This window comes from Myotis yumanensis, unplaced genomic scaffold (genome assembly GCF_028538775.1).
Source record: "Myotis yumanensis isolate MYYU_CA2020_CCGP unplaced genomic scaffold, mMyoYum1.0.hap1 SCAF_8, whole genome shotgun sequence".
Taxonomy (NCBI): domain Eukaryota; kingdom Metazoa; phylum Chordata; class Mammalia; order Chiroptera; family Vespertilionidae; genus Myotis; species Myotis yumanensis.
In genome coordinates this window covers 70,400,183-70,424,676 of record NW_027223759.1, presented here as the reverse complement: position 1 = coordinate 70,424,676, position 24,494 = coordinate 70,400,183, and the positions used below count along the sequence as shown (strand labels likewise).

The 24,494-nt window shown below is 36.0% G+C and overlaps 1 protein-coding gene across 1 annotated transcript in view; it reads right to left on the bottom strand.

Annotated features, from left to right (window-relative positions):
* LRP1B (LDL receptor related protein 1B) overlaps positions 1 to 24,494 on the bottom strand; it is a 1,706,338-nt gene that overhangs the window by 872,367 nt on the left and 809,477 nt on the right. Inside the window, exon 6 of the mRNA XM_070423500.1 lies at positions 15,713 to 15,970. Coding sequence (XP_070279601.1) covers positions 15,713 to 15,970 — 258 coding nt within the window. The remainder of the gene's footprint in view (positions 1 to 15,712; positions 15,971 to 24,494) is intronic.

The following is a 24,494-nucleotide window of genomic DNA, read 5'->3' as shown; positions in this document are numbered from 1 at the left end:
GCCCTTATAAAATTAACAGAGTAGGACATACAGGGAGAGACCAGAGGCAAGGCCATCTGCACACCCACGAGAGAAACCTCAGAGAAGCCCAGTCCTGCTGGCTCCTTGGCCTTGGGCTTCCAGCCTTCAGACTGTGAGAAAATGGATTTCTGTGGTGGAGCACTCAGTCTGTGATATTTTGCTATGACAGGTCTAGAAAAATAGTATACCTACTCAAGTATTAAATAAAGTGGTCCTTGCCATAAACGATTGAGAACAAAAGTCAAAATCTTACGAAGGAAAAATAGGAAGGAATGTCCCATGTCCTTTTAATGTCATACCAGGCCATTGTCTAACAGGCCCCTCAAGGATTAATTCTCCTGGGGAATTTATTTTTGTTTAACTTACAATTTAATAGTATTGCTTAGGTCTCAGTTCTGATGAATTTAGATATTAATTTGTATACTAATAAATTGCAAATAATTTTTGTCCAATAGAGACGAAAATAATTTCCATCAGGAAGTAAAAATAACCCCAGCTTATTTTCCAGTGCGCCATGAAATACTTTTCTACTAATTTTACAATCTTCAATCAGGATAATTTTCTTTCATTGATTGTAAATACTTCAGTCTCTTCTGTACTCCTTTGAACCAAGTTTACCATCCTGCGGGTTCTCTCATTAATGAGCTAACTGTCTTGTTAACACAATTTCACTACATTTTTTATGTCATGTTTTTAACCTCCTGAAAATTACACATTAACAAATTTTAGTACTTGATTTCTTCTTTAATTATTTGCTATGTGATCGCCAACCACCCAGAGGTAGCACATTTAAATGAATACAAGGATTAGAAAATCACGTAAATAGGTAATACGACTGTGGCAAACCTACATGATGCCCTGGAAGCTTCCGTGCCCCTGAAAAGTCTGTCTCAAACCCAGCTGATTGTTTTGACACTGAAATGCTTCTTTGTTTCAAAGGCCACCAAAATATGGATCTCAACATTTCATTTGAAGTCTTCTGTTGTTTAAATATAGTAAACTATTTTTTAAATTATAAAGCATTTTTTGTACCAAAAAAAAACCTGTCTGCAGCCAAACTGGATCAAAAGCTACTAGTGTGATTACACCAAAGCAAAGAAAACACTGTATATCATTTAGTCCAGCCTAACCTTCCTCTTAAAAGTGTGTCCTTGAGAAAGTTACTAATATCTATAAAAGCCATTGTTTATGTAATAACAAACATCACATTCATTTTACAAAGTGGTCATAGGATTACATCGGACAACAAAACTATGAATCCGGTACCATGACATGCAGTAGGTATTCTACAGGCATTAATTGCCTCCCATAGTCTTAATTTTAGTTAAAATAATATCCAATGTTTATGTAATTATAACTATATCGTTTTTTCTGTTCACAGATGAAGAACGCGTTTTATTAGGATGTTACTTCCCTCCTTGAACAACTTCTTTATTTTTTCTTTTTTTCTCTTTGTTATATAATTCATTCTTTCCTATTTCTATTTGAAAAAAAAAAAAAAACAACAAACCTCTAAAACGCCTCCCTAAATGGGAAAGAGCAAACAGTAATTTACTAATTTCCTTTTGCTTTTGACCTCCTTCCATCTCCTGCCATGCTCTTGTTCTAGTCTGTACTTGCCTTGCTCATAGCCATGGTCTTTGGGCTTCTTATTATTAGTCAAGATACATATTACTTCACTGCTTCAAAAACCAAACATCACATTTCTCCTAAAGCAGAGGGTAAGTTGTTCCTGGCTGTGGGGACCAGCGTAGGAAATCTAGTAGCCTATATTTTTTTTACATTTTATTTTTTTATTAAGCGGCATATCTTGGAGTTTTTTTCTTATCAGTATATAAAAATAGCACTCTTACTTACAGCTCTGGGGTTCAGACCATTGCACAACATGGAGATACCATAATTTAGTTAACTGTTTCCCTATTAATAGAAATATAGAGCTTTAGATTGTTTTGTTTTGTTTTAATTTTGTTTTATTGCTTAAAGTATTACAAAGAGTATTACATGTCGCTTTTTTTTTTCTCCCCTTGACCTTCCCCAGCCTCCTTTACCCCCCAGTGTCTTTTGTCCATCGGTTATGTTTATATGCATACATACAAGTCCTTCGGTTGATCTCTTACCCGCCCCCACCCCCCGCCTCTCCCCATCCCTCCCCAGCCTTGCCGCTGTAGTTTGACAATCTGTTCAATGCTGCTCTGCCTCTGTATCTATTTTTGTTCATCAGTCTATAATGGTCTTTATTATCCTAGTCTAAAAGCAGGTTCTAAGCTAATCTTATTCCTGGCCTATCCTTTATCTTCACCCTCAGAGGTGTTCAGAGTCTCTACTCGTTAGCCTTTCTGGGGTTCTTTATCTTAGTACTCCATTTGAACTCAGCAAAGCAAATAAGTACTAAAACGAATGCATTTGTCATTTAATCATCCATTCCTTATTGTCCAAAATTATCTTCCATTTTTGTCTTCTCTCTTTCTTTTGGTCTTAATACAATTAAAAACATGCCGTTGCTGTTTATACAGTGGACTTCAAAAAGAAAAACACAGGTAAATACTTTTGATCAATCTGCAGTGTTTAACAGAAAGTCCCTGGGGACAGCTAGACATCTGTCTGTCATTTCAAAAAGGTCATTCTGACTGCTCTGTGGAAAAAGGGGATGAGTCCCAGTTAGGGAGACGCTGCAATTCCAGAAGAGAGATAATGGCTTCAAAGAGTATCAAAACAATGGTGTGTTTATGTTACATATATCCACCATATATCCTTTATCAACATTATATATATAATCATAGTCAAAGGAATACATTTAAGTTATATTCTAGCTTATATGAAGGAGATGAGGATGAGAGAAATTTTGAATATATCAAAGAAAATGAAAAAAATTCCAAATATAGAGTGTTTCCATAGACTTCTATTCTTGTATATTATGAATATTTTAAACTAACATTTTTATTTCCACTCAAATCTTGTCCCTGAAGCTGTGATATTGCCTTCACTGAGGAGAGTTATAGTGTTTCTAATACAAATACAGACAACAGCAGGCAAAAACAAAGTTTAAAAAATGCCGAGATTATAAAGAAACTATTCTGTTTTCCTAAATTTAGGTCTCTTTCTTTATGTGGGAAATTAACATTTAGTTTCCTCTCTCCCATTTCTTTACTAGAATATTTGAAAATGCTCACTGAATGATAAGATGATGTAATTTCACTTATTTTCATATGTTGCCATCTTTATCAAGAAACATATATTCACTTTATCCTTTGATAAACTAAATATTATCCCAAAATAAACTGAATTGAGCAAACAGAGGCTCTGTCTGCTTGGTATAATAATTAAAATGCTATTCTAGCCCTAGCTGATTTGGCTCAGTGGACAGAGCGCCAGCCTGTGGACTGAAGGGTCCCAGGTTCAATTCTGGTCAAGGGCACATGCCTGGGTTGTGGGCTCCATCCCCAGTAGGGGGTGTGCAGGAGGCATGCTATCGATGATTCTCTCTCATCATTGATGTTTCTCTCTTTCTCTCTCTCTCACTCTCTCTTTCTCTCTCTCTCTCTCTTTCTCTTTCCCCCCCTTCCTCTCTGAAATCAATAAAAATATATTTAAAAAATAAAAAATGCTATTCTAGTAATTCAACTCGGTGCTTCCTCAGGAACAGAACCCATGGACCATACAGAGCCCTCCCTTTTCCTTTAAGTGATTACCTTTTCCTGGGAGACAATCCTGTTTCACAAACACATAAAATGTGGTCAAAATGGGTATCAAGGTCAGTTCTCTGTACAAGTAGTCATAAATCTGTGTATGCTTTTATGAAAAAATACTAGGAAGGTGCTTCCAACATGGCTAGTGTGCCAATATTAGGTATTCACATGGATATCGGATGTTTCTATATTCTTGTTAGGAGGAAGGGACATGAAATGACTGAGATTTTGAATCTTCTTCTACTTCATGTTTCCAATATTTCTTAATTCCTTCTCTAAGCCAAGCTACATGCTAATCTTATTTCCTATGGAGATATGGAGATGTATATTTGTTGTTATTGTTATTGTTATTGTTACTCCTCACCTGAGGATATTTCCCCATTGATTCTTAGAGAGAATGGAAGGGAGAGGAAAGTACACAGAGAGAAACATCCATGTGAGAGAGACACATCAATTGGTTGCCTCCTACAAGCGCCCAAACCTGCAATGAAGGCATATACCCTTGACCACACACACACCCTTGACCTGAATCAAACCCAGGACCTTTCAGTCTGCAGACAGACACCCTATCCACTGAGCCAAATTGACCAGGGCTATAGGGGATGCATTTAGAAAAATACCATTGCTATTCTCTCTCTATAGCAATTACAATTTACACAAAAGTGTCTTTTTCTGCTATGCAAAACTTCTCATTCTTATTTGACCCATGACTCAAAGAGATTCGTCATTTATTCCTTATTTCTCCCCACTTCACTCCATATTAAATCTATCAGAAATTCTTAAGACTTTCATCTGAAACTATGCACTTCTTTCTGCTATTACTCTCCTTGGTCAGGACACTCTTTTCTCTCCCCTGATGGTTGCAATAGCTTCTTAATTGGTCTCTATGCCTCCCTTCTAAACTCTCTGTTACAATCTTCACAGAGCACCAAGGGGCATCGTTATGAAATAAATTATATTATGGCACCAAAGAAGGAAACAGTATTCTTTATAGCCTGAAATCTATGTTACAGTTGATTACTAGTGAAAATAAGTCTTAACAAACCGATAGAACCTAGAGATTCGTACATCTCTTCCACACATATGCTTTCAAAGTACATCATCACTATTTTTATAAATATCTAAGTTTGCTGAAATTTAGCTCAATTTTAAGTCAAACTCTATGGAGTATTTCTCTTTTTAACATTTTGCCATGCACACCAACCAGATAATGAGGTGTAGTAAGCTTCCAAATTCCATTTGTGTTATTGTTTCTTCCACACAGTTTTAATAAACAACAGGTTTTACTCTAAAATCCTGAGTCTGTACTTTTATTTTTTAAAACATCACTCTTCTCCTTAAAATCTCCAATGCCTTCCCACGACACTTAGCATAAAATTCAGTCTTTAGCGAGGCCTAAGACCTCTACAACTAGAGATGGAGTGTTATTTTTCTGCGGTGTGCCCCATGGCACTTCAGATGAATACACTAGGAAATAAATGTACTTCTACTTTTAGAATAGAGAAAGAAGAATGTCTTCAGTTCATTTAGGCTGCTACAATGAAACACTATAGACTGGGTGTCTTAAGCAATACACATTTATTTCCCACTGTTCTGGAAGCTGGGATGTTCAAGATCAAAGTGCCGGCTGGTTCCATGCCTGGTGAGGGCTCTCTTTCTGGTTCAAATAAGTAACTTATTTTTTTTCCTGGTTTTTAATTCAACACACACACACACACACACACACACACACACACACACACACACAAGTTTCTCATTCCCTCTCCCTTTACCCCTTTCTGCCCAGCCCCTATCCTCCCTCCAATTACCTTTTTTATCTTTTGTTCTGTATCCAAAAGAGAGAGTTCTGGTCACCATGGTTTTTATAAAGGTATAAATCCCATCATGGGGGTTCTGCTCTCACAACCTTCTCTAAACCTAATTACACTCGAAGAACCTTCCTCCAAATACCATCACATTGGGAGACGGAGCTTCAACATATGAATGTTGGGAGGACACATTCAGTTTATAGCATTCAGAAATATAGAAATCTCAATTCATATTGAATTCCACATATGATAAATAAAATAATTGCTAATAATAAATTCTGAAATAGCTCATATTTATACATTACATCAGCAGTTTTCAACGCGAGTGCTGTGGCACACTGGATTGCCACAAGAATTTTTAAAACATGTAATACCTGACTATTTAGTCAGGGATACTGACCTCTTTTCTCTTAGCTTGTCAAATAGAATAAATGACAACAGCCAACACAACACTGCTCCACTGTAAATGAATCAAAATCATACCTATTTTTTTTGTCAGATTGGCAGAAAATATAACATACTTTTTGTGCTGCAGAATTTTAGGAATTAGTTTATGTATGCCATGAGATGAAAAGGTTAAAAATCACTACATTTCATATTACCTCAATACTTATCTTAGTTCCTATTTTGGATTGAAAAATACCTATTTTTAAAACTCTCATTTTCATATGTAAATACCACTTGATCTTGGGGCAAGCCAAACTATCATTATTAATTTTAATGTTTCTTGTTAAAGTTCCAACAAAAAGTTCTAAGAAAATTAAGTATTTGTTGTGTATCTGGCTACAATAATCTTTTAATACTTTTTAACTTTATATAATAATGCTTAAAAATAAATCAGATGACACATTCAATATGAACTACCAAAAATGAATTGACTATCTGCATGATTCAAGGGGGGAAAGTTGGAATATGCCGATAATTGAGTTTGAGTTTATAAAAATAATTACCTTGGTTCTACATGTGATTTTGTGTAAATATTATCCCAGGGACATAGGATGCACAACATTAATAGAGAGTCTGAAAATAATAGTTTGATGTAAACAGAGAGATGATTATTTGCATAATTGACACATTAGAAGTATTTCCCCTCAATTATCTGTACTTTAGGAACAAACACCTTTTTTCACAAATTATCTAAGTAACTGCTATAATTTCCAATGGCATTTTGTGTAATTGCAATCATAATGTAATCTTTTAAGTTGAAAAATTTTGTGGTGATACCCATTTATACTTCTAATTTACTTAATTATATTTTTCTTACAAATCAATTACACAAAGCTATAAGACAGAGTAAGATATCTGAAACAGAAGAAAGGTTTAAAACCTTTATTTATTTTTAAATGTCGTTTTAAAAATGTAATGGAAGGGTCCTGTTCAGAAGTTCAGAGACAGTTAAATATCATTCTTGGTTATAACAAAAATCAAACAACAAAAAGATCATTTTTTGAAAACCCACATATGTTCCTCAGTAGAATTCAATTAGGACATCTTTCTTCCTGCCAGATCTGACCCTTCCCCCGATGTCTATGAAGGAAGATGCTCCGAAACTTGAAGCGTTCCTAAAGTCAGGGGTGAGGAGACAAACAATAGATTGGGCCTATTGGGAACGTTGGAGAAAATATGGGAGTCTTTTCTTTAAGTAAATTGTTGATTCCAAGGAAAGGTATGAAATTGTGGAAACCACATTGTGCCATAAATACTCTGAATAAAAATAATGTGCGGAGGTGAAATATTCACACACACACACACACACACACACACACACACACTCCACAGAGCCACTTCAGCAGGAAAAATATATTCTTTATAATTCCTAAAAGAAAAGAACAAAACATAGTAATCACTGGTTCCTATACTGATTTTATTTCCCTCATAAGTAACTAGGGTCAAACAAGAATTCTACTAAGAAAAATATGATATTAACTATATTTATGCTGTCATTAAAATGATAAAGCCTTACAGAATATTTCAAGCACAGATCTAATCATCAGATTTACAATTTCAGGAAATCCATTTTAGTTGTTCACCAAAGGATTACCAGGCTTTGGGGAATTACTTCATGCTTACCAGCCTCCCAGAAAAGGGATATATCAACCGGAATGTCAATTTGTTAATTTATGACTACTGATAATGAGGCTCTTGTAATAAATAGGATGGCACAATTACTAAAAGACACCATCCTAACAAATTCTAGAATTACTGTATCTGAAAAACCAAACCGGAAAGTTCTTTGAAAAGCAAAGAATCAAAGCAAAGGAAATCCATAGACCTGAAGGTGAGGCCTTCTAAATGTTATGAGGTGCTTAGAAAGTTATCAGAGCTGCACTATAAATTCTACCCTTTTGACAACTAGTGTACCTCAGCATAGTCTCTATCTATCTATCTATCTAATCTATCATCATCTATCTATAGATATATAATCATATATATATACACACACATATATATATATAAATTTAGACCAATATTTCAAAAACATTTTACAATTCTTTCACCATCTCATCATTTGACATTTCTCTTCTACTAACAAAAGGTTTTGTCGCCATACTCTCATCCAACTCATGAAAAATATTTATTATAATTAAATCAGATATCCCTTGATACTGCATACATTTCTAAGTTCTAGAATACTGTTTGCTACCATCCTCAACAACTAGTTTCAGTAATTAACATTGTAGATTTTAAAACATGTTTCATGACTTATTAATGATGAAAATAGCATTGTGTCTTCCACATTTCAGTTGGGTAGATAAAGAGAACCTGCCTAATATTATGTTCTACCTGGAACAGACAAGTGTGGTGGGGCCATCAGGATATTCCCACTTTGATTATTAAAATCCATAAAGTTCTATACAGCATGAAGACAAGTTTAGAGGGGAAAATGTTTGTGTCTAGTGAATGTGTAAAGTACATTTCACCAACTTCAAAGAAAAAAATAAATATGAACAGTTGAAGTTCAGCATCTCTCTAATTTCTGTTTTGGAGAGTTCCAAGCATGTTGCCAAATGACAATAAAATAGTAATTGAGTTCTTCATAGCATGGCGACTGAACTAACAATAAAGACAAATTTATAGAGGAACTGAGTGCTGAGAGTTGTTTATTTTCTTTTTCTTTTTAACTAGGCATTCAAAGCGGCCTTTTATGGTTGTGTTCCTGTTGTAAATCAGAACAGCTTACTTACTTCAAAGTAAAAATCGAGCTAATGTTAATGTAAAAATTAAAGAGTAATTTAATACCAATGCCTACAACATTAAGCATTTGGAATCAAGAAGGGAATTCTGCTAGTTCTCTAAAAATGTGTCCTCAGATCCACAGCTTTGCTAAATTTAACTCTTTTTGTTAGGCTGTTTGTTTGCTTTGAGCTCTTAATGAATGGCCTGATAACTTTGCTAACATTCCAGAGTGCAGCAGGAATGCATTATTGCATTAAATACACCCCCTCACGCCCCCACACACAGCAGTCATGTCTCAAAAAGAAGTCATTTTTATGTTTCCATATAAATATGCTAAATAGGAGATGAGAAGCTTTTAAGAGATATAAAGGGTGTAATAAAACATGTATTTCCTTATAAAACAGCATTTACTTAAAAATGCATCTCTGGCAATAGTTATATCCTCCTGGAGTATGCACTTCGAATTCTTCACATGTGTTCCCTAGGGAATGCTAAAAAAGCCGTTACTGCAATCAAAATTTTGTGCAGTATTTGTAGCTTCACAAGATATACTGATCAAAAAGTTTGAATTCTAAACAGCTAAAACAAACAAAGAGAAATAAAAACAAAATACCATTTGCCTGGCCAGGTTCGCTCAGTAGGTTGGAGTGTCAACCCATACACCAAAAAGGTTTCAGGATACATTTTTGGTCAGGACACATACCTAGGTTTCCGGTTCTATCCTGGGTCCGGGTGCATATGAGAGGAAGCTGATCGATGTTTCTCTCTCACATTGATGTTTCTCTCTATCTTTTCTCCCTCTAAAATTTATAAAAAACATATCCTTAGGTGAGGATTAAAAAGAGCACACCTTTTTATGGGAGGGAGAAATCTAGTCTCATTGATTTACAAGAGAAGAATGATCATATTGCCTTTTCAGCTAGGAGCAAACCAATTCCTGAACTTTTTATCATGGAGGCTAAAACTAGAACTGACCAATTGAACAAACTTCATCTTCGATGAAAAATAAAGAGCATAAATTCTGGGTTCAAGGTAATTCCTCTTCAGGACTTCTCAGAGGCTGAGAGACACAAAGAATCCTGACCCTGCTCTTCACTTTTTATCCCAAAAGGCATCTGGGGCCTCGATAATAACTAAGCATATGGGACTGGGATCAGAAGCACCTCCACCGTTGTATGCGTATAAGAACCTAAATACAAGATAGCAGAACTTCCTTCCTAATAAAAAGTCTATGCACACCAATGGAAGGAGAAGTGTTAAAAAGTCCACTGTGTTGTTCTGTTTGATCTCTCTACTAAAATTAATTGACTTTTATTATAAAAGCTTTGGCTCCAATACTGTTTAATTATAACTGAGAAAACTAAAAAAAGTTTGGGTCAAGTTCTTCCTATGGTCATTGATGTTAAATTTTCAAAATAAATCTACAGGCACACACCCTAGGGAAGTCAGAAACTGAGTCCAAGTCAAAGCCAGTAGTTGTGGAACAGACCCAGTGACTCAGAAATACCAAGACTAACATGTGAGGCTGTTATCTAGACACAGATCAGATCTTATTAGCCATCATTCAGACTGGTTTTCTAAATATCTCTCATAGTGATTTGGCATGGGCTCTCCAGAAATTGGCTCTAACCTTGTTCCCTCTAATTCTTAACTTCTCATCCTTTACTCACATCTTAAGCTTAAAGGAGCCACCCTTTCAGGGGGAAAACTAACAGGTCAAGAGAAAATTAAATTACTGTGTATAATCCATTTGTCCTATGATGTCCTGGATCACATAGAAAGGGCTACTCAACTCAATGGTAAAACTTTTGGAAAGGACATGATACCTTAAACAGTGGTTCTCAACCTTCTGGCCCTTTAAATATAGTTCTTCATGTTGTGACCCAACCATAAAATTATTTTCATTGCTACTTCATAACTGTAATGTTGCTACTGTTGTGAATCATAATGTAAATATCTGATATGCAGGATGGTCTTAGGCGACCCCTGTGAAAGGGTCGTTCGACCGCCAAAGGGGTCGCGACCCACAGGTTGAGAACCGCTGCCTTATAAAATGAGCAAGAGATGATTGGTTATAGGAAATGAGAACCCATTTTCTAGGTGAAGAAGCAGATTATACAAATATACATGGAAAACAGAAAAGTAAGTGTCTTATAAGTGTAAGTACTGCTTTTTATGTGGACCATGGGATTTGAGTGGGAACAGGCAAGGTAGGTCAGCTGCCTGCAGAAAAGCCAGATGATAAAATTTTATTTTATCCTGAGGTAAAAGGGAAGCTTCTAAGTTATATAGCATATAAAATTTCCTACACTAATTTGACAACAACATCTTATAAGGTGTTGCTATAAAGTTGCATAATCATCTTCTAAAGTGCAGACTCACTATGAGTTGACTAATTTGGAATTAGTATTTGTACAGTTATAGGTAGATTATTGTATCACAAGATTATATCTGCATTTTCAATAGGGACACAGCCTGATTATTCTTGTCCAGCCATACCTTGATAGATGATAATTGTGAAAAAGTGAAGACTATTAAATTCCTGGGCTGAACTGAGGCAAGTAGGGAATTTATATTAATAAAAGCCTAGGTGGCCCTCGCTCCCTCACATCATCATAAGATGACCACCACAAGATGGCCACCACAAGATGGCCAACAAGGGAGGGCAGTTGTGGGTGATCAGGACAGCAGGGGAGGGCAGTTGGGGGTGACCAGGCTGGCAGGGGAGGGCAGTTGGGAGGCGATCAGGCCTGCAGGGGAGCAGTTAGGCGTCAACCAGGCCATCAGGGGAGTGGTTAGGGGGAGATCAGGCTGGCAGGCAGAAGCAGTTGGGGGCAATCAGGCAGTCAGGCAGGTGAGTGGTTAGGAGCCAGCAGTCCCAGATTGTGAGAGGGTGCAGGCTGCGCTGAGGGACAATGCCCCCCCCCCCCCCGCAGTGCATGAATTTCATGCACTGGGCCTTTAATATTTTATAATCAAGAAAGGTCATTGATTAGTACTTATTGAGACCAAGAGGTAAAAATTTCTTCTTAACTTAAAAATTTTCATTTTTAAGTTCATTTTCTCATTTACAAACTGACAATTATAAACTGTATACAGTTCATGTAATTTTTGTGATAACAATGAGGTATATATGAAGAATTATTAATGTGCTAGATAATATTCAGTAAATTAATGTTATGTGGTTATTAGAGAGTTGCTAACACAAGGGAAATAAGTAAGACTGATAAAAGACAAAGGTAAAGTGTCAAAATCCAAAAGTTATCCAATCAAGAATTCAGTTTAATAGATCTAGTCAGAGATTCACGTAGTAAATTAGCTACAGCTGCAACAGGCCAAAGCAAGGAAATGGGCTCATTCAGAAGCAAAGTCTATAAAGAATAAACAATCCTTATTGGTGTCCAGGCATAGTCTGTTGGACTAGAACTGAGTCCATGAAATGATCAAGACAAGCTGGTCAACTCCATATTAGAATCCGAAAAATGATAACAAATTTTGTAAAATATTGAAGAGTAACATATAGAGAATGAAAGTGTCTACTGTTTACCTGGGGGAGAACAATGTGGTTCTGAATCATCTTTCTTAATAAGGGATTACCCCAGAAAATATTCTTATCTGTCTCAATAATCTCTGTGCACTTTGTCCCGAGGAAACCGCTGGATATCACTACTTTTGTGAACCCCAACATTTTTGTTGAATGTGTGCATTTGTGTCCCTACAACAGTACTCTCCAGGAAACATTTGGGAAATAATTAGTTATTGCAAATGTGCTTTCTTTGAATAGTTTATTAGAGAAACAATTTTGTTTACAAAACATTCACTTTCAAAATTTTTTTTCAAAATCTGCAACTATCAGGCTAGTTAATAAATACAGGTGTCTTTAAAAAGAATAAAATCCAATGAGAAATATAATCTCTAGCATTTTTCCCAATGTTCCTTAGTTAATTAATATAATTTATTAAGTATATGATTATCACTCTTCTTCAATTTTTTACAATATTTCTTAGGAGTATTTCTCAATGTTAGAGGTAGGCCTCTCTAGAGGGCCATATCAGAATCATTTGGTAAACCTTTTCAAGTGACATCGGCTTCCACAACTCATCTCATTCACTCCCTTTCCAAGATTCTTTTTTAAAAAATATATTTTATTGATTTTTTACAAAGAGGAGGGGAGAGGGATAGAGAGATAGAAACATCGATCAGCTGCCTCTTGCATGCCCCCTACTGGGGATGTGCCCACAACCAAGGTACATGCCGTTGGCCGGAATCGAACCTGGGACCCTTGAGTCCGCAGGCCGATGCTCTATCTGCTGAGTCAAACCGGTTAGGGCCCTTCCCAAGATTCTTATACCTCTTTTCCATTTAGAGACTGTTTTTGTGAGCTGCTGTTGCTAATGCTAGTGCATCTAATCGATTTGGCTTGCTAAAATGAAAATCAATAGTTGAGGCCCAATAGGGCAGAGTGGTGCTTAGCAAAAGTCATGAAGTCTGACCTAGCTCAAACCCATCCAATGTTTGTTGTAGGCTGCTATGTAGTTTCCAAGAGTCCCAATTTTCCCTTCAGCCTAAAGGGAAAAACAGTGTCTCCCTATTGCATATGGTCATCCATTAAGTTGTAGATATTATTATTTGTGGAAGACCTGGGAAGTTCTTTGAATGGCCAGTATTTGCCATTCTAATGTAGAAGAAAGAATACAGGATTTGGATGTCCTATCTCTGCCTTCTTTATAGATACTCAGTATTGCCTAATACAACTGAGTTTTGTAGTTGTTTTATCTGTGACAAAACAGGAAGAGCATATCTCTCCTGCTTACTCCACAGAGATGTGTTGGGTATGCACGAGATGAGCTAAGCAATAGAAAATGTAATATCACAATAAATTGTTTTTCAATTTATTATTATGCAAGTTTTAAGTGCAAGTCAGTCTGACATATAATGATTGAGTTTCTCCTTATAGGAATCCTTTGAAAAATAAATTTTTAATATTTTTTTGGAAAAATGATATTTTCTGTAAGTAAATTCAGAGAAAAGCATCTAAAAATAATGGAGTAGGGTAAGCTAAAGAGATAAACTCTGAAACAGTGGGTAGTGACAGGTACTCAGACATATTCCCATCAATTCATAATTTTTGCTTATATGGTGTAACAGAGGTTTTCATGTAATTATACATGCAAGGAATATTCTTATTTCATTATCAACTCACAAACTGTCATGGTGAATGCAGTGCCCATCACATCCAATGACAGCTCCTCTGTGACATGTTGATGAAATGCATAATCTACAAGCAATGATAGAAGAGCCCAGCCCTGCTCACACCTCCCTCCACTCTCATTATTGAATTTCTTCCACACATTAATCAATTTTCCTTAAGTGACTGAAATTGCACAGATCGAACATGACTTCATAAAAATTATTTATTTTAACTAAAACATTGCCATTGACTTTAATTTTTATAGATCAAAATAAATGTTCTCTTCAACATTTCAATAAATTGCCTAAAAATATCTCTTTATTTTTTCTAGGTTTTTCCAAGAATTGTTTTATAAATCAAATACAATCTAAGCTACAAATTCTTTTCTATAAACATTACAATGTACCATTGCTTGATCATCCCCAGATTTATTTTAAATGTGTTGTTTTAAAAATACAAATTAAAGAAGGATGACTACAATTATTAGACTATACTATACAGAGAGGAAAAGTTACTTAAATAAGTTCAGATAATAATTTTACCTGACAAGTTAGTGATTATTGTAGCTATGTGACTACCAGTATTCCATTTCCTAGGGACATTTGGATTACTTGTAATCGCTGACATGGCAAGGATTGGAGGCCTTTGTTCTGTTTCCACCTGCTATCTACGTCAGCGTCTGTAATACTCAAATCATATGGCAGTAGTCTTTGTGCTCCTTCCACTTGTTATTTACTCTTTATTATGAATTATCATTTATCCAGAGAATCCTTGAACTAGCCAGTGTTAACTGCCTTCACTAGGCACTTTGCTACACTGCCAGAATAAATGGCTTCATTGATTGTTTTATTTAAGAGGATCTTCAGAGTGTTGGATTCTGTCTGTTAAACATTTATTTCTGTCTATGTAAATATATACAATCATTTTTATAATATTTGACACTGGTTCATTTAATCTAATCATGATTATTTAACATTGCATCATACTATTTTCTTACGTTTAATAAGGATCAATAACCAATTCCTTTAATTGTATGACAAAAATGTTAATAAAATATGATTATTAAAGCCAAATAATAAAATATTATATACCTGGAAACTAAATGTATTCTATTATAGAACTTATCTTTCTTCTTAATTTAATTGTACATTTTTTTCCTTTCTCTTCCTATTTTTATGTCAGCAATATCTGTAAGAACAAGTTTTTTCTGTAAATCACAATATAAATGCATGTGTGTATGCAACAATGTGGTTTCAATTTATGGTAACATTCAGGAATAAAATAAAAGTTGATAGTTTGTGAATTTCTAGCATAAGAAATCAACGTGAATTATAAATCATAAATCAGTCTTTTGTAAGAAGAGTGTATAAAATTGATTTTCTGGGGAAAAGTATCAACAAACACAGGTAGTAGTTACCACTTAGCCTAAAACTAATAGTTTTCAAGGTATTTTAACAAACTCTATAGTTGATGAGCTTACAATAATCAATTCTGTTTCTTGCTTTAAAAAAAAATCCCACCTTCACTATCACATTGTGAACTACCATTCAGTGAAAAAAAATCACAGTTCTCATTGAGGTGATACTGTAATAAGCATTAAAAAAGAATTAAAACTACCTATGCAATCCACTACTTATGGAAACAGTGAAACTATACATGTATGTGTGAATATATGCAAAACACATAGTGCATATATTTAAGTGCATTCATACTTGCATATATAGCTCTCCATAGCCATAAATTATGCTAGAAAATCTAAGAATCCTTTCTACTGGTCTGCAAAAAAAAATCGTTAAAGGGTGGCATATAATATGAATTGAAACACTTACTGTGGAAGGATTGAAGAATATTGATTGTCCATTCATCTGTTAATCTTCCTGTTCTTGTTATCTGAATACATTTGAGCTGATTTGAAGATTCTCTCGATTCAATCCAACAAATCATATCTTCATTATAAATAAAATCCAGAGCATGAATTTCATTTCCATTGACTGAGGTCAGGGTTGCCATTTTACTTCCATTAAGATAGAAGACCTCAATGGTTTCAGAATTTGCAATTAACAGCATAGGTGGCCTGTCTGTAGGTTCTGGGATAAAAGAGAACATGAAAAGTGAGTTCCCTGACAAAAAGTCCCTTTTTACAATTTTGCATTATTTATCGAAATACTCTGTATTTTAATGCATCTTTAAAATACAAAATACTTATAAAAACATTTATTAATAACCCTTATGTATGCTTCACTAAGTATATATTTCAGTTCACTTCTCTAAGGAAAATGGTCCACTGAGTATTTTGTATTTTTTGTTTCCTTAGTTGTAATGGGTTGTCACAATATAAGAACTTGCTGTTTACTTCCATTGCTGGTAGATAAAGGGAATGCTGTGAGTTATTTTTATGGCAATGATGCTGGATCTGGCTTCCCTGATGAGCAAGAGCATGCTTTTCTGAGGTGGATATAGGAGGTCAGAAATACATGCTCTGGATCAGAACATGCAAAGCTCACAGGCTCATACAAAGAGTGACTTTAGCCTCATTGGTTCCTTGACTGGCCCCAAGAGTCAAATAATCACACATTCCCTTAGTGACTAGATTATGATTATTGAGCTACTTCCTTCCACATTTCTTCCCTATGGTCAGGAAAATAAGATTCTAAATGGAACAGCAACAAGTTCAATACTACTTATTGAACAATGCATTTTTGCTTGTGTTAGTATTGATAATTGCCTAGAATTTCAATACCTTTAATATTTGAAGGTAATAGTAAATCCTATATAATAAAAGGCTTATATGCAAATCGACCTAATGGCAGAACGACCTGTCACTGTGATGCACACTGACCACCAGGGCGTAGACGCTCAATGCAGAAGCTGCCCCCTGGTGGTCAGTGCGCTCCCACTAGGGGAGTGCCACTCAGCCAGAAGCTGGGCTCACGGCTGGCAAGCACAGCAGCGGTGGCAGGAGCCTCTTCTGCCTCTGTGACAGTCAGACATCCCCCAAGGGCTCCTGGAATTCAAGAGGGTGCAGGCTGGGCTGAGGGACCCCCCGAGTGCACCAATTTCGTGCACTGGGCTTCTAGTCTAATATAAAATTAGTGTTGAAAGTGTTTGGCTAGCCCTGACCGGTATAGTTCAGTTGGTTGGAATGTCAACCTGTACATCAAGAGGTAATGGGTTCCATTCCCAGTCAGGACACATACCTAGGTTGCAGTTTAGATCTCAGTTTGGGCAAGTACAAGAGGCATCCAACTGATGTTTCTCTCTCACTCTCTCTCCTTTTCCTCTATCTTCAAAAATAAAATAAAATCAATAAACATATCCTCAGGTGAGAATTAAAAAAAAAGACAAAAGAAAAACCATTAAAAATTGTTTAGCAGTACAATCTATACCAGTGGTTCTCAATCTTCCTAATGCTGCGACCCTTTAATACAGTTCCTCATGTTGTGGTGACCCCCAACCATAAAATTATTTTTGTTGCTACTTCATAACTGTAATTTTGCTACTGTTATGAATTGTAATGTAAATATCTGATATGCAGGATGTATTTTCATTGTTACAAATTGAACATAATTAAAGCATAGTGATTAATCACAAAAACGATATGTAATTATATATGTGTTTTCCGATGGTCTTAGGCGACCCCTGTGAAAGGGTAGTTCGACCCCCAAAGGGGTCAAGACCCACAGGTGAGAATCGCTTATCTATACTAATAAAAGGGTAATATGCTAATTAGACCGGGAGACCTTCCAGAAGACCTTCCGGATGTCCTTCCGGACAAAGCCATGGTGGCGGGGCCAAGGCAGAGGCAGTTAGGGGTGATCAGGCCAGGAGGGGAGGGAAGTTGGGGGTGATCAGGCTGGCGGGGGGATGGCAGTTGGGGGCGAGCAGGCCAGCAGTGAGGGACAGTTGGGAGTGATCAGGCCAGCAGAAGGGGCAGTGGGGGTGAGCAGGCTGGCAAGGAAGGGGCAGCTGGGGGTGATCAGGCTGGCAAGGGGGGCAGTTGGGGGTGAGAAGGCTGGTGGGGGGGGTAGTTGGGGGCAAGAAGGCCGGCAGGCAGAGTGGTTAGGAGTGATCAAGCAGGCAGGCAGGTGAGGGGTTAGGAGCCAGTGGCCCGGATTGCGAGAGGGATGTTTGGCTGCTGGTTTAAGCCTGATCCCACAGTCGGACATCCCCTGAGGGGTCCCAGATTGGAGAGGGTACATGCTGGGCTGAAGGACACCCTTCCCCTCCCCTGTGCACAAATTTTGTGCACCAGACCACTAATCCTATATAATAAAGAGCTAATATGCTAATTAGATCAAATAGCTGAACGACCTTCTGGATGTCCTTCTGGACGACCTTCAGCATAAAGCCGTGTCTTCGAGGGCCAGCCAAGGCTGCCAGGGCTGCGAGGGCCAGCCAGGGCTGTGAGGGCCAAGCCCCTTGCATGAATTCGTGCACCAGGGCTCTAGTTATATTATAAAGGTAGCTTTTTTGCTACTTAGGAAGTACAAAAGAATTTGAACATCTTCAATTCCTCTTTTTTCCTATCCTATATCCAAAGTATCATTAAAATCTCTTTGACTCAGATGTCAAACTTATCAGGAATCCCACCATTTCACAGTGACTACTACTACCATCCTGCCCCAAGCAGCCATCATCTCTTAACTAGATCATTTCAATCGCCTTCTAACTGGTTTTGTCACTTCCATCTATCCCCTCCTCTTCTTTAGTCTCTCTCAATATGGCAGCTGGAGTTATTATACCTTTACAATATTAAGGCAGACCAAGCCCATCTTCTGCCCATTTCCAAGAGGGCTCTCATTACAATCAGAGTAAAAGTCAAAACCTGTGTCCTGGTGTTTAAAGCCTTACCTGATTCGACCTAATTTCCTTCATCTCCTAACTACTCTCATCCTCCTGCATCTCATTTCAGACATGGTGCACTTCTTACTTGCCCCTTTTTGATCAAGCCAGGGAAGCTGCTCTTTGCTAAATAATCAGAGGCTCTTTATTCTTCCTGGAATTATCATCCCTGATATATGGCCAACTTGCTCACCTCCTTTTAGGCATTATTTGAATGTCACCTTTCTGGTGAGGGTATCTCTAGCTCATACAAATTGCAAGCCACTATATCTCCATTTCTTGCATTATTTTTCACTTATCATAAAATAAAGATATTTTATTTATTTTTTTCTGATTCATTGTTTTCCTACTTTTGCTGATGTAGCTCTAGAGTTTTGATAAAGCTTGGAACCCAGTGGTCATTCAATACAAATTTTCTGAATAAATGAAAAAGACACGTGAAACTCTTGCCCAGTAAAATTATTTAGAAACATCCTGTGAAATATTACAAAATAATTTGGTTTCTTAACCTATGAATGGAACCCAGAGAAAGGTGGGATATTCAGAAAAATTCATAAATATCATTTGATCTTTCAAGAAACTTACACTGAGAAATGTAAAGATAGAAAAACAAAAAGCCAAAACGTATTTGAATTTTTACTCCCTAAACAATTCTCTCAATTAAGCCATCGAATTTTTCTCTGCCTTCAGAAAGATAATGAAAGATTTTGACTTTATAGAAGCAACAAAGGAAAGAAAAACAACAGCAAAAAAAAAAAAGCTCAATGAGATTATAAAACGGTTAGCCCAACGGTCTCTTTCTCATGGAGAAAACAGACTTGTTCTGGACAGCCTAGTATAAGCCAACAAAAAAGAAGTCTCAGTAGTGTTAAGATCATAGCCAGTAAAGAGTTCTCTCAGCAGCAATGTTAAAATTGTGAATTATCACTGCTTAGCATACCCTTGTCAAGGGACTCCATCTGAGCTTGGTTAGCCAGTTGGCTTCTCTCCGAATCTCTTAACATCATTTTGAACCACCTAATAGTTGCCCTTGACAGTTCCTAAATTTGGAAGTCCAGAGTTAGTCTTTATTCAACACTCCTGGCTCTGCTTGTTTGTTTGTCCACCCCCCTTCCCCTCCACACACACACTTGACAGTGGCACTTTTGAAACCTGCTAGATCATAGCTTTCTCAGGTTAAGAAGGGGTCTTAGATGGCTGTGCTATCAGTTTAGCAAAGATATACTGACATTAATGTCAGAGCTTATTTTCTTCGCTTGATCATTGAAATGACCTTTAGTGAAGTTGCCTCTCCTTAAAAAATGAACCATTATTTAAAGAAATCTTCTTTGCTACCAAGCTTTCTGAGAAGTCCAGATATAGACAATCATTTCTTAATTGGCTACTAGTCAGTAAATTTAAGTATGTTGTAAACATTATTTGGAGAGAGACTGGAATACGAAGGAACACTGAAATTCCTGAGAAACTGAGATACAAATGAATTAAGGATCAACACAGCCAATGATTAATTGACATTAATGTTTAATTGATCAATCTATTTGATTTTTGTAGGTGCTTTCTTCTAGTGAATCAGTTGATGTTTTAATGCAAAATATATCAACCTATGATTTTAAAAGCTGCAGGTAAACAGAAAATCAGTCAAAAGATCAATCAAAAGAAAAGCTAGATGCTTCATGTTTTGATTTAATAATGGTAACTTTAAAATTCAAATGACATACTGGAGGAAGTATACTTACAATATTAGTTGTGATGTCCTTTACTGAAATAATATTCCTGTGTCTATGCTAATTACTAACTATGGTTTTAATATATATATATATATATATATATATATATATATATACACACATATATATATTTAAATATGTTTTATTGATTTTAGAGAGGAAGGGAGAGGGAGAGAAAGATAGAAACATCAATGATGAGAGAGAATCATTGATCAGCTGCCTCCTGCACACCCCATACTGGGGATCAAGCCTGCATCTTGGGCATGTGCCCTTGACTGGAATTGAAGGCCAACACTTTATCACCAAGACAACCCGGCTAGGGTTGGTTTTACACTGTAGACAAATAAACTTAAGGCTTAGCATGGGATGAGGGGGACCACTGAATCATAAGGACCCATAAAAATCATCAAGGGCTAAGGATATAAATATTTGCACTGATTCATGAAGCTGGTATAGGCCTGGCAAAGGTCATGTCTCTACTTGCACCACTGCTAATCACTAGCATGCAGCAATCATTACCTCAGGTTTTCACATGCCAACTGAAGAGCACCATTAGCTTGGGTAATGAGGAGAAAAGACAGACCAGAATAATTGTGATACTCTTATCAGATGCCACCCTAGAGTCAGTAGACAGTTCCCCCAAAGGACCATTAGAAAGTACATTACCTAATGTACTTCAGCCAAAGGAATACCTACATCAATTGTTATTGAGAAGTAATAAATATTAACTTTCCACATAGAAAAGATTGAAGCACAAAAAAGCACGCAGTCAGTATTCTAACCTAGAGAACCAAGACCTGGCTTGCATAAGCCTCTCCTAGGCTATCAGTTCATTCATACTGGACAAGGACATCTGTCCTCACCTGCTTCAACACCCCTCCTATGTCAGCGGCATAAAAAACCAGTGTTTTTCTACCAGTTATAGAGACATGTATTTGTGCTTTGTATGGTCAGAAAGCGATTACTTCCTATCACATATGTCATATTAATCAGTGGCTCACTTTTTGAGTTTGCAAAGTCACCATGCAGGCCTTTCCTGTGGTAGTCAGGTTAGCATGTGGCCCCTTTTTGTCCACAGTGTGAAAATTATCATGTATTTCAATATGCAAAGTGAAATAAATAACACATTGTGATTTTTAATCAGGACAATGAAATAAGTTTAATTGATAATTATTGCAGGACTTTATCAGTGAATCTCAACATTTTGGAGAATAATTCATTCAAAATTTTAGTTATTGAATGATTAGAATTAGCAGATAGTCTAGAGATGATCAATTCACATTATTTTTAATTTCTTAGTCACCTTCCTAATTATAGCAAGATGGAACTACTTTAGCTATATAAACACATTTTTCCTAATTTAGATATGTCTCTCCAAGCTGTAAGTTTGTAATGACTGAGTTAAATGTAATAGATATTGGCTCATTTAAAAACTGCCTTTAAATAACTCCTGTTCATAAAGTAGTCCCTGTTTAAAAGCATGAGGTCTTAAGAAGCATGTTTATTTTGTCTCCTAAAAAGAAAAATATATATATACTGCCTCAGTATTTGCATATTCATTTAACAAATATTTATTGAGCATGGCTAGCTTCTGCCAGGCACTGCTGTAGCTGCTAGAGATATAACAGTTAACAAAACTAATAAAACTCCCATTTTCATAGAGCTTATATTTTAGTGGGGGGAACACAAAATACACAAGTAAATAAATACTATTTAATATGATTTGGCAGTGACAAATTCTATAAAGAAAAGTAAAAGTAAAGTAATGGGAATGTAGACTGCTCCTTAGGGAGAGTAGTTCAATTCAGAATATATTTAAAAGTTTGAAATGAAGGGTTTATGAGAAAGAATGGACTCAAGGGTGACTCTAATGTTTTGGCTTGAACAATTGGGTAACTGGGGGTGACATTTACCAAGATGGGAAACTTTGAAAAAGTATTGTTACAAGGGGAGAAAATCAAGGGTTTGAAAAACATCGAGTTTGATATTTCTATTAATTCCAGTGTAGATATTGAGCTGGGTCTGAATATTCAAGTGAGTGGTGTGTTCAATAGAGAAGCTAGGGCTGGTGATAATAACCTGGGAGTCCCAGTCTCAGATGTTCTATAAAACCATGAAAGAGTGTGTATTTTTAAAGGCATGATACAGGATAAGAGCACTTAGGAAATCAATCAAGTAAGAGATGTTCAAAGGACTGAACACTGAATTGTGCCAATAAATACTGGCACTGTGAGAATAATGCAACAAAATAAACTGAGAAAACATGTCTTGTAAGGTAAGGGGAAACTCCAAGAATATGTTGCTTTGAGACAAAGATAAGGTGCTGCTTAAACTGATAACTGAGTAATCTGGCAATTGGAGGTCATTGGTAACCTTGATAATAAAGGTCTTAGGTGGGTGATAAGAATGTAAGATCCACTGAAGTGCATTCAAGAGAAATGGGGAGGAAATGGAGAAAGAGACAACAGATCTGTGAGTTTTTATTTAAAGGGAAAAGAGAAATGGAGTGGTAGTGGAGAACAATATAGATCTAAAGAAAGTTGTTTTATATCATCTTTACAACATGCTTTTATGCTGATAGGACTGATACAGGAGAAGAGAAAATATTGGTGAGCAAGAAATAAAGAAGGCAATTGTATACGTCTCCTTCTTGAGCAGGAGAAAGAAGATGGCATTGATGCACATTTTAAGGATTGGCCTTAAGAGCAAGGTCAAATTGTTCTTTGATTCAAATAAGAGGAAGGTGGAGTGATTCATTCTAGATTCAAATAAATTGGTAGATTTAATTAAGTTTGGAGTGAGAAAGTTCTCCTTTGTTTCTACTTTCTCAGGGAAATATGAAACCAGATCCTTAGAATAAGAGAAAAAAAAGGTAGGTAGATAAAATCAATTATGTAGACATAGATAATTAAGGTCATGTAATCTATTTCTTTGTTTTAAGAAAGGATGTAAATATACAACCTATATTTTAGATTTCAGTTTTCGATTATGTTATTAAAAAGGCAGATTAATTCTAAGTACTCAATGGTGATTATATATCAAATTTGTAGCTACTTTCCTAGATATACTCTTTGCAATTTGACGGTTAAGTTTTTCTAAACTTCTGAAAATATTAAGATATAATTCATAGAATAATTTGGCAAAAATTATCTTGTATGGAAAGATGAAGACTTTGTGAATCCTAGTGCTAAAGAGAAATGCTTAAACATTTTAAAATGCAATCAATACAATGGATTTTCTTTTCTCAGGATTAAAATGACTCTAAGCAGCCTGACTAGGGAGAATATGCAGAATATTAGCCATCAAAGTCAAGGTCAAGATAAAATCTAGAGGGAGGAGTGCCAAGGGTAATTCTCTAACTGCTGTTATTACCTTGTTGATTGAAATTGATACAGGGATGCCTTGAAGGCTCTCTGAAAACTTTTTTTGTTTTCTTATTAGAATAAACAAAATATTATTCTTTTCCTCAGGTTTTAAGTTCCACCCTGCCTCCTCTCAATATTTTAATAACTATATACTTCTACTTTCCCCAAACAGAGCAATAGAAAAGTTTTATAGTTATATATATCCTTGCCTCATCTTAAAATTAAACCCCGTATAGTTTCTATAAATTTAAGTATGCCACATTTCTGTTTATTTTTCCATTATATTTGTCCAATTTGAAGACAAAGAAAGGGATTTAATTGTAGAGCATATTATCTATTACACATTCTAATTGAGGATTTAGTTAATCATTCAATAGCTATTCTACAGTTTGTTGTGTCATTTCTAAAAAAAAAAAGAAAAGAAAAAGAAAAAGAAAAAGTTTATTGATTGTCAATATAGAACCCATAAAGGTGGCCATGTAATTCTCCATATCCAAACAAAGAAGTCCTCAGCTAGATTGCAATTAAAATGTTATGTGGTAATGAAAATGGAAGACATGTATTTTTTCTGTATCTGATATTTTCTTTGACTATGAGCAAAATCAAAGGTGTTATGACACATAAGACACCATGGTTATGTTCACTGTTACCAATCTTGAAACTTTGTTGCTGGAAAA